This window comes from Miniopterus natalensis, chromosome 7 (genome assembly GCF_054644295.1).
Source record: "Miniopterus natalensis isolate mMinNat1 chromosome 7, mMinNat1.hap1, whole genome shotgun sequence".
Classification (NCBI taxonomy): Eukaryota; Metazoa; Chordata; class Mammalia; order Chiroptera; family Miniopteridae; genus Miniopterus; species Miniopterus natalensis.
In genome coordinates, this window is record NC_142087.1 from 67,418,459 (window position 1) to 67,431,939 (window position 13,481).

The 13,481-nt window shown below is 34.9% G+C and overlaps 1 protein-coding gene across 1 annotated transcript in view; it reads left to right on the forward strand.

Moving 5' to 3' along the window:
• The window catches only part of WDR7 (WD repeat domain 7), a 273,398-nt gene that overhangs the window by 29,414 nt on the left and 230,503 nt on the right, over positions 1 to 13,481 (forward strand). The window contains exons 10-12 of the mRNA XM_016223510.2: positions 1,743 to 1,899; positions 2,119 to 2,367; positions 3,091 to 3,311. Of these exons, the coding sequence (XP_016078996.1) occupies positions 1,743 to 1,899; positions 2,119 to 2,367; positions 3,091 to 3,311 (627 nt within the window). The remainder of the gene's footprint in view (positions 1 to 1,742; positions 1,900 to 2,118; positions 2,368 to 3,090; positions 3,312 to 13,481) is intronic.

A 13,481-nucleotide genomic window follows, 5' to 3' on the forward strand; every position in this document is an offset into this window, starting at 1 on the left:
TGATTACATACTGGAAATGACTTTTTGATAAAGTTCATAGTGATGGTGTAAATTTATTTTACTCTGTCATGCAGTTATAAACACAGTGGCAGATGTAAGGCCCTTGTAGAAGGGCAAAGATCATCATGCAGTGATGCTCACTAATGACAGCTCGTTACCTGAACAAGGATTGCAGTGTCTCCCAAAACCATGGAGTGATTTAAATCATTAGGCTTTAGAAATGAACAATAAAAGAAAATTTTTCTCTATAAAAACCAAAGTTTATTATGATTTCTTAAAACTTGCAACAGCACTTAGTCCTGGGTTTTCAACTTTTAGTACTGGGTTTTCACTTGTAAGAAAGAAGCTTTGGTTTTGGAAATAAAGTTTCCTTTATTTCTAGGTTTCTACAGCTTTTTCATTCTGAAAATATTGTTCCATCTTTATGTGAAGGGATGAGGGGAAGGGAAGTATTATTTACAGTGAATATTTTGAATATACAGAATTTATGCATGTGTGTACAACTAAAATCCTCTATAATCAGTTCTTTATTCTCTTAAATTTCTACTTACTGCTCTTTAACCTAGACAGTCACCTCCAGTAAAATGAAGGGATAATGATTTTATAAAAAATATACATAAAACAAAACAAAATTAAGTACATTTCATGTTTTTTAAAATATCAGCTGCCCAATACATTTTAAATTAAAATATATCATTATGTGGTGTGAGATACCCATTTGTTGAAATATTGTTTATTAGAGCTGCTGTAGCAACTTCATCTTGTTCAGCATATTATTGATTAAAACTTTCAGTAATTTTCAGAATTTGAGAAAAGTCAAATAATTGATTATGCTTCATATATATATTTCTGTAGTCTAGTGCTTTTTAAGAAAACAGTTAATACCCAAACACGGTAATTAGATTATTTGTTAACTATAATTGTCAAAACTGAAGTCTATTTATTACTATTTTTCAGGATAAGATTCTGTTTTAATATTCAAGAATCTGTGAATGAATACTGTAAACTTTAATTTTAGGATTCTACAACTATTTAGAATTTTCAAATAAGTGATCTCACTGAAGGCACAAGATCTTAAGCAGAAAAATAATTTGTTTTAAAATGAAATTATCCATAAGACCCTAATGAATGGTTTTTGTTCCTAGTAGTTTATAGCTAATGTATCTGGCTAGGTTCAAATTGATTATGTAAATGTGACCAAGTGAAAAGTTGCACAGTTGGCTGAAGAATATACTCATTTTTAAAACTGGAGCCCTCCAGTTGCACAAGGTTGGTAGTTTACTTTTGTTGCTTCTCCTAGTGACTGATCAGGAATGGGCAAAAGGCTAGGGTTAGCCAGTTCTCCCCTTTTGACCTTTTGAGTGGAGACTTTCCTTTTTGGTAAAGAGTGGTATGTCTTGAATTAATTTTTTAATGACAGACAGTTAAGTAAATTGCATTTTTGTGGTGATTAATCAGTTTTTATAAAGCAGCAAAAAACATATAAATACTAATTCTAGAGAAAGACTATATAATTCTTATTTTTTTGTGTAATACCGGGTTTGAATATTACCGGGTTTGACATGTACATCAGTGTTACAAAATTACATTAAAATATTGTTGAATACTCATGTTATAAGCACTTTTTTTTTTTACTCTGGTACTGAGGGTAAGTACTTGACACCCTTATCTGAAAAAATGCGATTGTGTGAAATATTTTGATTAAAAAGACAGCTAAAGGTATTTGAACAATTTTTTTTCAGTTGCTAATTTGTCCTCCTGTTACTCGGTTCTTCTGTGGAGCCAGGGAATACTCCCCTAAACTCTTAATTCAGGGGGACTCTTCTGGAAGGCTGAGTATTTGGAACGTATCAGACACACCTGAGCAACAGGAAGATGAGGAAGGTGCTAGCAAATCAGGTACAGCAGCTTCTTAATTCTTTTAATTTAACACCCTACCAGCCACTGAAGAACAAATTCATAACGTCATATGCCATTTTCTCCTTAGAATTAGGGTTGAGGACAGTTACCGTTCTTTGGTATATTACTAAATCAACTATAAGCACGTTTGTTTTAATGTTTTTAATTTTCTTCTAACATGCGCAATGTTTTTCTTTCATACAAAACAAACCTCCACAGGGTTGGAAATGACAACGTCTGTCAGTTTGCAAGAAGCGTTTGATAAGCTCAGGCCGTACCCCGCCGGGATTATAGATCAGCTGAGCGTGCTGCCCAGCAGCAAGGAGCCTCTTAGGGTAACCGCGAGCGTGTACATTCCAGCGCACGGCCGGCTCGTGTGCGGCCGCGAGGACGGGAGCATCGTTATCGTGCCTGCCACGCAGACGGCCATCGTGCAGCTGCTGCAGGGGGAGCACACGCTCCGGCGAGGTACGCCGAGGACCTCCCGGGGCCTGAGGTGTCCAGAGAGCCCCGGGACCGTGACGGGGCAGTGTTGGCGCTGCAGCGAACCAGTGTAGTCGTTAGTGTGCTGTGCAGCCCACAGAGTTTAATGGGCAGATAATGAAATGCTCAGTGCCTGTTCTTGCAATAAATGCCACCTCATGATGGTGAATAAAGAGGACCCAGTTTTTCCTCTTTAATGCATATTAAGAGTTCCATTTATTAATAGGTACCTCTGTGATTTACTAAATAATTACCATTATTGTCATTAATGCGGATAACCTTTTAGAACAATGCTGTCCAGTGGAAAAATATATATATATATATATATATAAAACTGTATATAATTTTTAGTAGCCACATAAAAAAAGTGAAAATGAAGCAGGTAAAATTCATTTTAATAATATATTTTATTTAACCCAATATAGCAAAACTATTTTCATTTCATTGTCATTTCTATTTTTTGTCCTAAGTCTTTGAAACCTCATGTGTATTTGGCATTTACAGCACACGTGAGTCTGGACTCGCTGCGTTTCATGTGCTCCGTGGTCTCACGTGGCCAGTGGCTACTGTATTAGAGCAGTTTTAGGAGTTAAATCAGAAGCCTTTTCTTTGATAAGATTTATAGCTGTTTTGACGATTCATGTTTTATTTGTTGAAACTTTGTAAGACTTTTATTTTCCCATTTTAAATCCAAACCCTCGTCCACAGGTTGGCCACCCCACAGAACACTCCGTGGTCACCGGAACAAAGTCACATGCTTGCTGTATCCTCATCAGGTCTCAGCTCGTTATGATCAAAGATACCTGGTGTCTGGAGGTGTGGATTTTTCCGTCATAATTTGGGACATATTTTCTGGAGAAATGAAACATATCTTCTGTGTGCATGGTGGCGAGGTTACTCAACTCCTAGTTCCACCTGAAAACTGTAGTGTAAGTTGATCAAAAACGATTATTTTACTGTGGTAGAGCCGTCATGTTACTGTCAGCCTTAATGTAAATTGATCCTAGGGTCACTTAAAGGACACGTGACAAGAGAATTGACAAAACCTGTTCCATTTTAAAACTAAATAATGGTAACATGTAAACTTTAGGCAAAATTATGATTATTTACTATCATTGCATAGAAATAGAAGCTGCACTTAGTGTTTTCAGAAATTAAAAAATAACCCTAGTAACCAGATGGTATAGCTCTAACTGTGGAATTGTACTGATATCTTTGCACGGAGCTCTCCGTGGTTCCTCAGTTGATTTGTGCCACAGGTGGCTGCATTTAAAGTACGGCCTGGGACATGGAATGTTTGTGTGTGTGCTACAGTATGATACCATTTATTTACATTTTAAAAACAAACAAATCCATTCATTGTATTTCTGGATACATGTATAGAATGGAAAAATAAGGACCAAAATCAGATTTGGGTTTGCTTTTGGGAGTAAGAAGAATGGGTTTCTGGGGGGAGTGGGGGGGCGGTGCGGGGGTGACTTCTTTAAGTGCCATGTTTTATTTACTTTTAGCAAACATATTTGATATTTATTTTTTTCTCTCATTGGCATGGATAAGCATATTATCAGAGCTTTTTGCTGCTATTAGAACTTTATTTAGAACAGAATTTTTGGAAAATATTTCAAAATAAGTTATTTAGTACAATTAATATATATGTTTCTCTGTATGAGCATATAGGGTAAGTTCCTTAATAGATTAGTTTTAAAAATGATTTTTTTTCATTTATATAGCATCTCTTTAAGGTCACATAATATCCCAAACTATCCAGAAGGGGGCAGCATGGGCTTGTGAAACGAGTGCCGAGTATCTAACCTGAATATTAGAGTTGGTGCCTTCATTTTACGGTATTGGATCCTTGGCTCTTACAAACAGAGATATGATAATATGAATATTGTATGTGATTCTATGCATGAGTGTGGCTAACTTTCACAGCTGGTAAGAGCAGTTAACAAATGAGATTTTTCTTTTTTCATCCTGAAAAAATACCTAAAGCTTTTGCCTGAATTAGCTCTTATCTTACTTTACAATTTGGTTCTTTAATTATTTTAACTTGAATGTTGCATTTAAAAAACAGTGTCTATAATTATAGCATAGTCCCTGAAGCCAAGCAGAGTAAACTTTGGAAATGTAAATTAAGCAAACGCAAGAAGCATACCTATCATTAATTTTCTACAATATATCGCAATAGATGCAACATTCCCCTCAACACTTAATGCTCTTAGATTTTGAGATCAGATGTTTTTATGCATTCAGTACTGTCTTTTTCAAATTAATTTTTATTTGTTTTAAATTAAATAATACATTGTTATGTAAAATACAGATACTTTCTAAATATGGTCTGGTCTTCTTTCTATGTCACTAAGTATATTTCAGTATGATTTTTTAAAAAATATATTTTTATTCATTTCAGAGAGAAAGGAAGGGAGAGGGAGAGATAGAAACAGTGATGAGAGTCATTGATCGGCTGCCTCCTACATGCCCCCCTCCCCCCCCGCTGGGGATCAAACCCACAACCCGGGTATGTGCCCTGACCGGGAATTGAATTGGGATCTCCTGGATCATAGGATAAAGCTCAAACTGCTGAGCCATGCCAGCCGGACCCAATATGATATTTAATGTTATTCTGTAGTTTAATTTTATAAGAAAATTTAGAATGTTGCTTTATTAAAATTTTTTTTCTCTTATCAACAGTGGGCATGAAAATTAGTATAGCTAAGTATTTTTGCACATCTGGTATAATTTTTTAGGGTAGATTTTTAAATGTGGAATTGCTGGATAAAGGGACGTATTAATTTTTAAAGGCTTTTGAATAGGTATTGCCAGATTGCTCTTCAATCGAACTTAGGAGTAGGTTTATACAACCACCATTTTACTCCCTTCATTCTGTATTATCCTGTTTATAATTGTTTAAGTCTTTCTAATTTTCTAGGCTTGCATGTAGCTGTGTGTAGCCTATGTGCAAGTGTATAGTTCTCATTTTCATATTGAAAGCACAATGTGTTGTATTTTATTCTTTATAATTTTATGTTTTCCAGATTTTTACCACTGTCATATTACTATTGTATTCAAGATTAAAAATGAAAATTTCCTGCTATGGATATTATCTGTGTATTCAAATATCATAATAAACCCTGTCTCTTCTGTAGGAGGCTGAAAATATCAGTGATGCACCAAGAGAGCGTCAGCGAGGGGTCCTTTCACCAGTAGTGAGAAAGACGGCATTCTTATCCTGGCTATGCTGAGATTGTGCCAAACACTTTAGAAATTTAGTTCCTCTACTTTGGAAAGGTTCCTTTAGATCTTAAGTCACAACCTTGGTAGTAGAGAAGATTGCATTGGTATACATTTATTTTCAGTAATTGGCAAAAGTGATTGGGTGCTAAACTTTGTGAATGAAGTGGTTAATTATTTTGACTTTTTGTTTGGGGCTCAAAAGATAGTAGGACACAAGGCAAAGACTACTTTTTCTTGAGTAACTTGATCATAAAAATATTTCAAAATGAGTTAAAATTTCTTTTAAAATGGAAGAAATTATTAGAAAAAATTGAATGACCTTTAAGGTGGCTATAATTTGGTATAACATATTTTTGAATAGTCATTTACTTAGCAAATATGTGAGTGCCTGCCATATTCCAGGTACCTTCAAGGACCAGACATGTAATAATGGATAAGGCATAGTCCCTGTTTGATAGAATTTCTTCTAATGAGGGAGCCAGACTAGAAAATAAGTAATTATAATGCATCATGATAAATATTATGAAGTATTCTGTGACCTCCCTGAGTACAAGGCCCTCAGCAGGGTAGGGTGTAAGTACCCCTAGGAGGGGTACTTAATAAGCCAGCTTTGGGAGTTTGGGAAGATTTTCAAGAAGGGTGATATCTATTTGAATTTATTAGTTTTAAATGTATTTGAATATAGTCAGATGTATTGAATGTATTTTGAAGGTATTTGAATGCCTTAGTTTTGTGGATGTGCATAAAATCATATGTCCATGAGCAACCTGATTGCAGAGGTACTTAGTGTTGTGTATGTGATGCAGAATAGTCTGGAGCACGTGAGAAGTTGCTGTGACTATTACCTGATGGATCTGATATGGCCAACGCTGACAGGAATTAGACGTATTTGTACATTACTGTGAAAATAATAACCAGGAACTCAGAGTGATGGTTTCGTATGGGCTGCAAGCTGGCTGTTGTGAGACCATTGGCACTCTCCTTCATCCTACTTAGGAAGAGCATTGGAAAGAAAAGAGTTAAGATGATGAAAGTATGAAACCTTGCTCAAAATATTTAAGCTATTCTTCCAAAGAAAGATTTGGAAAGAGAGTAAAGTGAAATCTATACTAAAAGCAAACATAATAAAAGCGAATTATTCTATGATGATTTTTTTTGGAGTCATGGTCAGTGGTTTTTTAGACATTGGTGAAAACTTTCCAAAGGTGTTGTAGAAAACTTTCTTCTGTAAGGCATGTGGATCCTAAAATAAAGAGCCGCTGGTTGGTCATGCCAGTGAGATTAGGGCCTTTAGGGACAGACAGATCTGGATCTCTCTTCATCTCTGGGTGATGTGAGCAAGTCACTTAACATCTTGGGGCTCTGGCTATACTTTCTGTGAAGCGTTGGTTTAAAGTTTTGAGGTAATGCTTGATCTGTAATAGGGGCTCATTAAATCATTCTTACTGCTGTTATTTCTGTCTTCAGTGATCTACATCCTCATTTGGGGGATAAAGGACTACATCTAGGCAGTATGGTCATTCATCCCCAGCACTGGCATGACTTTCCTGTAGATATATTTGTTCCTATATTAGGAACTATGGCCAGGGGGCTTTAGAATCTGCCCAAATAAGGTGTATTCCCCTTTCTCTGCCAGTCTAACTTTGCATCTTTTTATTGCATGACAGAAATTTCAAGATACCAAGAGTAATTCCCTAGAAACTGTAGCCTTGTGTAGGTGTTGTGCTTTTCCTGCTCACTGCCTGAACACTGGAGGTTTCACCTGTCTGAGAAGCTGAAACTGTGCCATTTCTTTGGAATTGTATGTAGATAACAGAAAGGTGTGACTGGAACCTTTGCTAAACCTTTAGCAGCCTGACCCCAGATGATCAAGGGGGATGTTTGATCCCATTTACGGCTTTTCTCAGGCATTAATTATGGGCTAGGCACAACTTTCTTGCTTAACTGTGGACACTGAAGGTTAGGTTTCTCTGTGTTTGATATAAACTTAAAAGCAAGCCAGCATCCTTTCTAAACAAAGGTACTTTTAGCATATGTGGTCTATTAATTTACCGCTAGGCAAGAGATACACAATTTCTTTCAATATCTTTAGTTAGAAAATGGGGATAGTATTTATTAACCCACTTGTTTCATGAGCAAGGGAAAAAATATTCTATGGTCTGTCAGAGGTATGTAAATTCAGTGTTTATTTTCTGTATACAGGTATGATCGGGATAAACGGGTGGGGCCAAGCAGGCAGATTCACAGTTACTAGGTCAGATGGATGGTGCCATTCAGGTTGTAAGTGAGGAGTCAGGAAATAGAAAGGGCAGGAGTAACAGCCGCCAGGAGTCCCAATTCAGTGTACTCTTTGTTACTGAAGACGCTAGTCCTTGAGTGTTGTGCAGCCCATTCTTGGGATGTGGGGTTGCACAGCAATGTTAGACAGTTGACTGGTGTGCAGAAAGGGGAAAAGGGCAGCACTTTTAAGTTTCTTAAAACCTTAGAATATTTTCTGAGTCTGCAGATTGGGCTGTCTCAGTCCCTAAACTAACAAATTATCTCACTTATTAAATCCTTTTTTCTCTGATAGGAAATATCTTATTAATCTTACATTAAATTCTTCATGTTTTATTTGCTGTTTTATTAATAAAGGAGCAGTCAAAGGAAGATGAAGTTCTAATCAGCCCACTATTTCTTCCTAGTTATCTTTTGTATATAATGAATGAATGATGTTTAAAATAGTCCCTAAAAGTCTTAATTTTCATTTAGAACATAATTATCCAATTAAATGGTTTGCCAGTGTTTGTGTTGGACCACGTGGTCTTATTTTCTAAAATAGCCATTAAAAACAACTGCTTTCTCTCTCTTTTTAAAAAGATCTGTGGATTTCTGGAAATTTTTTTTTATCTAGTTTTGTAAAAGTGTTTAAATGAAATTAACATTCATAGACTCTCATTTTCCCTTTATGTAGAATATTTAAAAGTGATAAATGATGCATCTTAAATGCACATTTATGTTTCATAGGAAGAGTTCTGGGAAGTATGAGAAATAATGACTAAGAGGATAGTGGGATTGATTTACGAGTAAAAGAAGCTGGTCATTTATAGCTTGTCTCATGACGGACATACTTAAAAAGGAGAGACAGGAGTCAGTGTTCATATAGTCAAAGAATATTCAGACAAGAAGAAAAATTGCTTGGGGGCAGCTAAGAGATTGCTCCTGAAATGATGTGAAGGAAAATAATAATTTAGTTTAGCAAACAAATTAGCAAAACCAGAAGAAAAAGTAATTTGGGAACTATTGGAAAGCAAATCACCTCCCCAGAGAGCTAGTGGATGGGCTAAACTAGCTGTCTCCAATTTCTGTAACTCATGGCAGATGCTGAGGAACAGGTTACATCAGAGGTTTCTGGGAATGGTTTCAATGAAGTCTTGTAAAATGCTAAGGTCAGGCCAGGTGACCTAGGTGGTATATTCTGACTCTATCAGATTCTGTGATAGCTTGTGGCATTCTGCTGCTCAGCACTAATGTACCATGAAGATTATTTACTGGCAGATACAAGGAGACTCGGTTTGGTTTAGAATCAGAATTCTTTGAACAATAATAATTAACCTTGGAATAAACTTGTTTTGGCCCAGTATCTTCCTCCCTCTCCTTGCCCCAATGATCTTACTTTTTCCATCAAATAAAAACGGAGTTAAATATTCTTGTGCTTATTGTCAGTCTTTGCTTTAATTAGCTTTTGATGTCAGTGATGCATATTGCTTCTAGGGCAGAACTGACAGTGGTTGAAACATGAATTTGGGGAATTTTCACCTATGAAGTACCAGCCAAGTTGATAGGAGGCTTTGTCTCTGCTGTACAAGTTCTGTTTCCTAACAGGAAAAAAATTTAAGTGGTGTTTGTGTCAGTTGATACCAGTGGTTGCTAAAGTGGAGTATGTTAGACAGTTAATTGGGGTATGGGAACAAATCATCAGAGCTCTTATTTATGTCATTTCTTTAACATTAAAAATTTAACTTCTGAACATTCGCTAGATAGAAGGACATGGGTGCCTTGCTTGTTTCATACATCAGATGGGCACTTGTCACCTGGGGAAAGAATGGGCCTGCCACAGCAAGACGAGTGACAGCGTTGCTCTCATTGGCTGTGCTTCCAGTTAAAATGTGTTTGCTTAGGGAATTGCAGGTTATATTGCATAATTCTGAACCTAGCCATCACAAAATGGGCAGAGAAAATAAGGGTGGAAGGCCTTTGCAATGAAAATTAAATCTTTTCATCAGCCACAGTATGATGTTCTAGCAAGGACCATTTGATTAACCTGGCAGGAAGCTATCCAGAAAATCATAATTATATAAAATATATATTTGTATCTACAACAAGAAAACCTTTCTAAAGATACATATTATACTTTGAGGTTTTGACTAATGCTCACAAAGTTGTTAAAGTTGTTAGCAAGATATTTATGAAAATGTTTCATTTCATCTTAAATTTGTATAAACTTTGAATTATCCTTTTAAAATACATATTTTTGTTTATGTTTTACAGTGTACATGATATATTGTCACAGTACATATGTAATTTATAAATGTACATATAGTGGGAATGCATCGCAAGGCTTTTTAATGAATGGGTGTGTGAGCGAAAAAGTTCAGAGCATAAATGCTTTTCAAATAATTTAAAGATATGAGGTTCCCATTTTTTCAATGTTATTATTTTAATTACATAATTTACATTCTTACACATTATCTTGTTATAGTGCCCTGTAATGCTATAGGTGACTTTTCCAGTTAAAATCAAATAAAGTGAAGTAGAATGGAATTATTCAAATTATAGAATCAATCATTGTCAGTGGAAAAAAATGTTCAATAACCAAGATCTGTGGAATTTAATAATAATAATTCAACTCATTTGTGTGGAAGCCGGGTCTAAATCAAAGAGAGATAGGAACTATAAAATATTCTTTAAGAAGTGCTTCTTTAATAATTTTGAGGACAGATAAGAAGAAACCAAGTTAATTGTGTTTTAGCAAATCTTTTAAGTGCCTTCATTTAACAGATAGCTGAGAATTATTTATCATTACTCTGTCCATTGTTGAATTAAAATTACCAAAGTGGTGCTTGAGAATGGTCTTTTTCTGTTACACATTTAAATAGGCTAGACATATGCTTTGTTTATGCCATTAATTTGTTTTCACACAGCCTGCAAAGGTAACCAACTCAGAATTAATTAGTGGAATCAAAATTAATGAGGGTTTACTGTACTGGGCCATTTCCACTGTAGGCCAGTTTTCTTCACACGAGTTGGACTAGCATTTTCTTGAAAGAAGAAAAATTAGATTTATTTTAATCCATATTTAAAAAGCAGAGAACCATCTTTTCTGGCGAGTTAAGTACCTCTAATAACTATGCTTTCTTGGACTTAGTAATATTGATTTTTTTTTGTTTTCAGTCTTCATTATTTTGGCTATTTCCAGACTATTGCTTATTACAGTAAAGCTAGAGTTAACTCTTCAGATGCTTATTTTCATTTACAAGGACAATTTATCATGCTTATTTTGGATCATTTTTGTGTGGATGGAGCGTGTCATTTGCCAATTTTCATCATTATTGCACTATATGAAAGAACAGAGCTATTCTTTAAAACATATTTATGTAAACATATATGTTAGAGAGAACCCATCATCTGGAAACAAAAAGGTAGAATTTTTGAAATTATATTTGTTTCCCTTAAGAAAATTACATCCTGTAATCTACTTTTTATTTAAAGTAGAACCTGTGGTATTATTTAATACTTGGTTTCACGTCCTTTATTTTTACTAATGAGAGTGATAACATGATGTAGAGCTTTGAAATCTTTTTATGAGGATGGATGGCATTTTCTTGAATTGTTGAAATTGTCCACCTGCATATAAATGGGGAGGGTGAAAGTTCTGATAGTGAACTTCTCCTGAGGAGTTGATGCTGAAGGTCAAGTTTCTCAGGAACGGGGAAGCCTTTTTTGTTTGTTTCCTTAGTGTCTGCAGTTATAAACTGCAGCAAGAGATATTTGGCAGACAGAGAGGGAGTGCGCAGCTCGGTGGTTGTCAGTTTTCTTCGATCTCAGATGTTGTGACCTACCAATACACCGTAATTTGAGGAACACTAAACACAGTAAAGAATATTGGTAAACATATACCTTATTTTTTTAAAGGAAAAACAAACTTCACCGTGACTCATTCCTCATTTTTTCTACTCTGAAAAGGAATGGCAAGAGCATATGTGAACATTAATGAAATGATGGTGGACTTGGGTGGGACTTGCAAGTAGGTTAGTTTAGGAATATGCCTTTAATTAAGAATTAGCTAATTTTAAACATTTTGGAGAGTTTGTGAGTTGAAGTAACAGAGTCAAAAGTAGTGACAAGTGTATGTACCGTGACAGATCCGTGCTTGATTAAAGGACACGAATAGAGGAAAAGTAATACTGTTTAGGAATTTTTTTTACATTTTTTAAAATTTTCAATTACAGTTGACATACAATATTATAGTAGTTTCAGGTGTACAACATAGTGATTAGACATTTATGTAACTTTTGTAGTGATTACCCTGTAAGTCTAGAACCCATCTGACACCTCACATAGGTATATTACTGTAGGAATTATTCTTTTAGTTAATCATATACAAAGAAAAAGATCCCTGTTAGATGTATTTTTTCTGACTAGAGAAATATATAAAGTGACCACTTTTTGGCAGATTGGTGTTGCAAAATAGGAAATAGCAGTTAACTATTAATGTAGCAAACCACCTCTTTTTTAAGTTGAGTGATGGCTATATTTGATAAATACAAAGTTTGCTCTAATGGTAATCTGTAGAAATGCACAGCCTCCATTGTATTATCTTTGGTTAGCAATTTATGTCTGGTGAAACTCATAAATATTTTATGTAGTGTGACGTAACTGAAAATAAAGGCATATATTTTTATATTTTTTACCCTGTGTTATTCTACCATCATCGCCTATATTTAAATGAATTTTTTGTAGTTTGCCACTTTATTTCAATTTAGTGCTTAATTATAAAGTAATTATTTTGTGCCATAAGTCAGCTGCCCCCCATTCCTTAATATTTTTTTTAAAGAAAGAAATCATGTTTTATGTTTCAATTGAGTGCTTATCAGGAAACATGGAATAAGTAAGCTTAATAAATGCTTGTTTAAGAAACTCCTATATGATGTTTTAATAAAGGTTTTTAACATGATCTTTCTGAACCTAGTTTTAACTTTTAAAATTAGTAAATTCCAGCTGTGTTTATTACAGTATTTAAGACATTCATAAAACAAAAAGCACAAATAAAGCTAACATAGAATAAAAGAATGAAACACCTGAATTTAAGAAAAAAGTACATAGTTAAATCTTAGTATCTATACTTTATTAATGTTCTGCTTCATTCAAAAATTGATTTTAGGCTGTTTGAAAAAATAAACATTATTCAGTAGGATTAGAAATAAAGCTAATCATGGTGAAGAAAAAATGAGAGTAGAAAGTAGATGAGACCACTGAGACTCTACATTCAGAAATGTGTTCCCAAGATTTTGTACTGTTATGGATAGAAAATTGAGACCTAAGTTTCTTAGTAGCCAAAACATAAGAGGAACCAGTTATAGCAGTTTTCCCCAAAGTGTGTTCCTTAAAAATTATGTCTTGTAAGATTACCATAGTCACATAAACTGGAGATGAGTGATGCTGTGTCCCCCTTGTACAGATAATTATATTCACACTAGATTGTTAGAGACTCTTGGAAGTTCTGTGGATAAAAACAGTTGTAACTTTGGTTCCCCATGTACATTTGACTACCCCCTTTCCCTCCTTTTTATTTTTGCATCTGGTATCTGTCAACGTCTCTCATT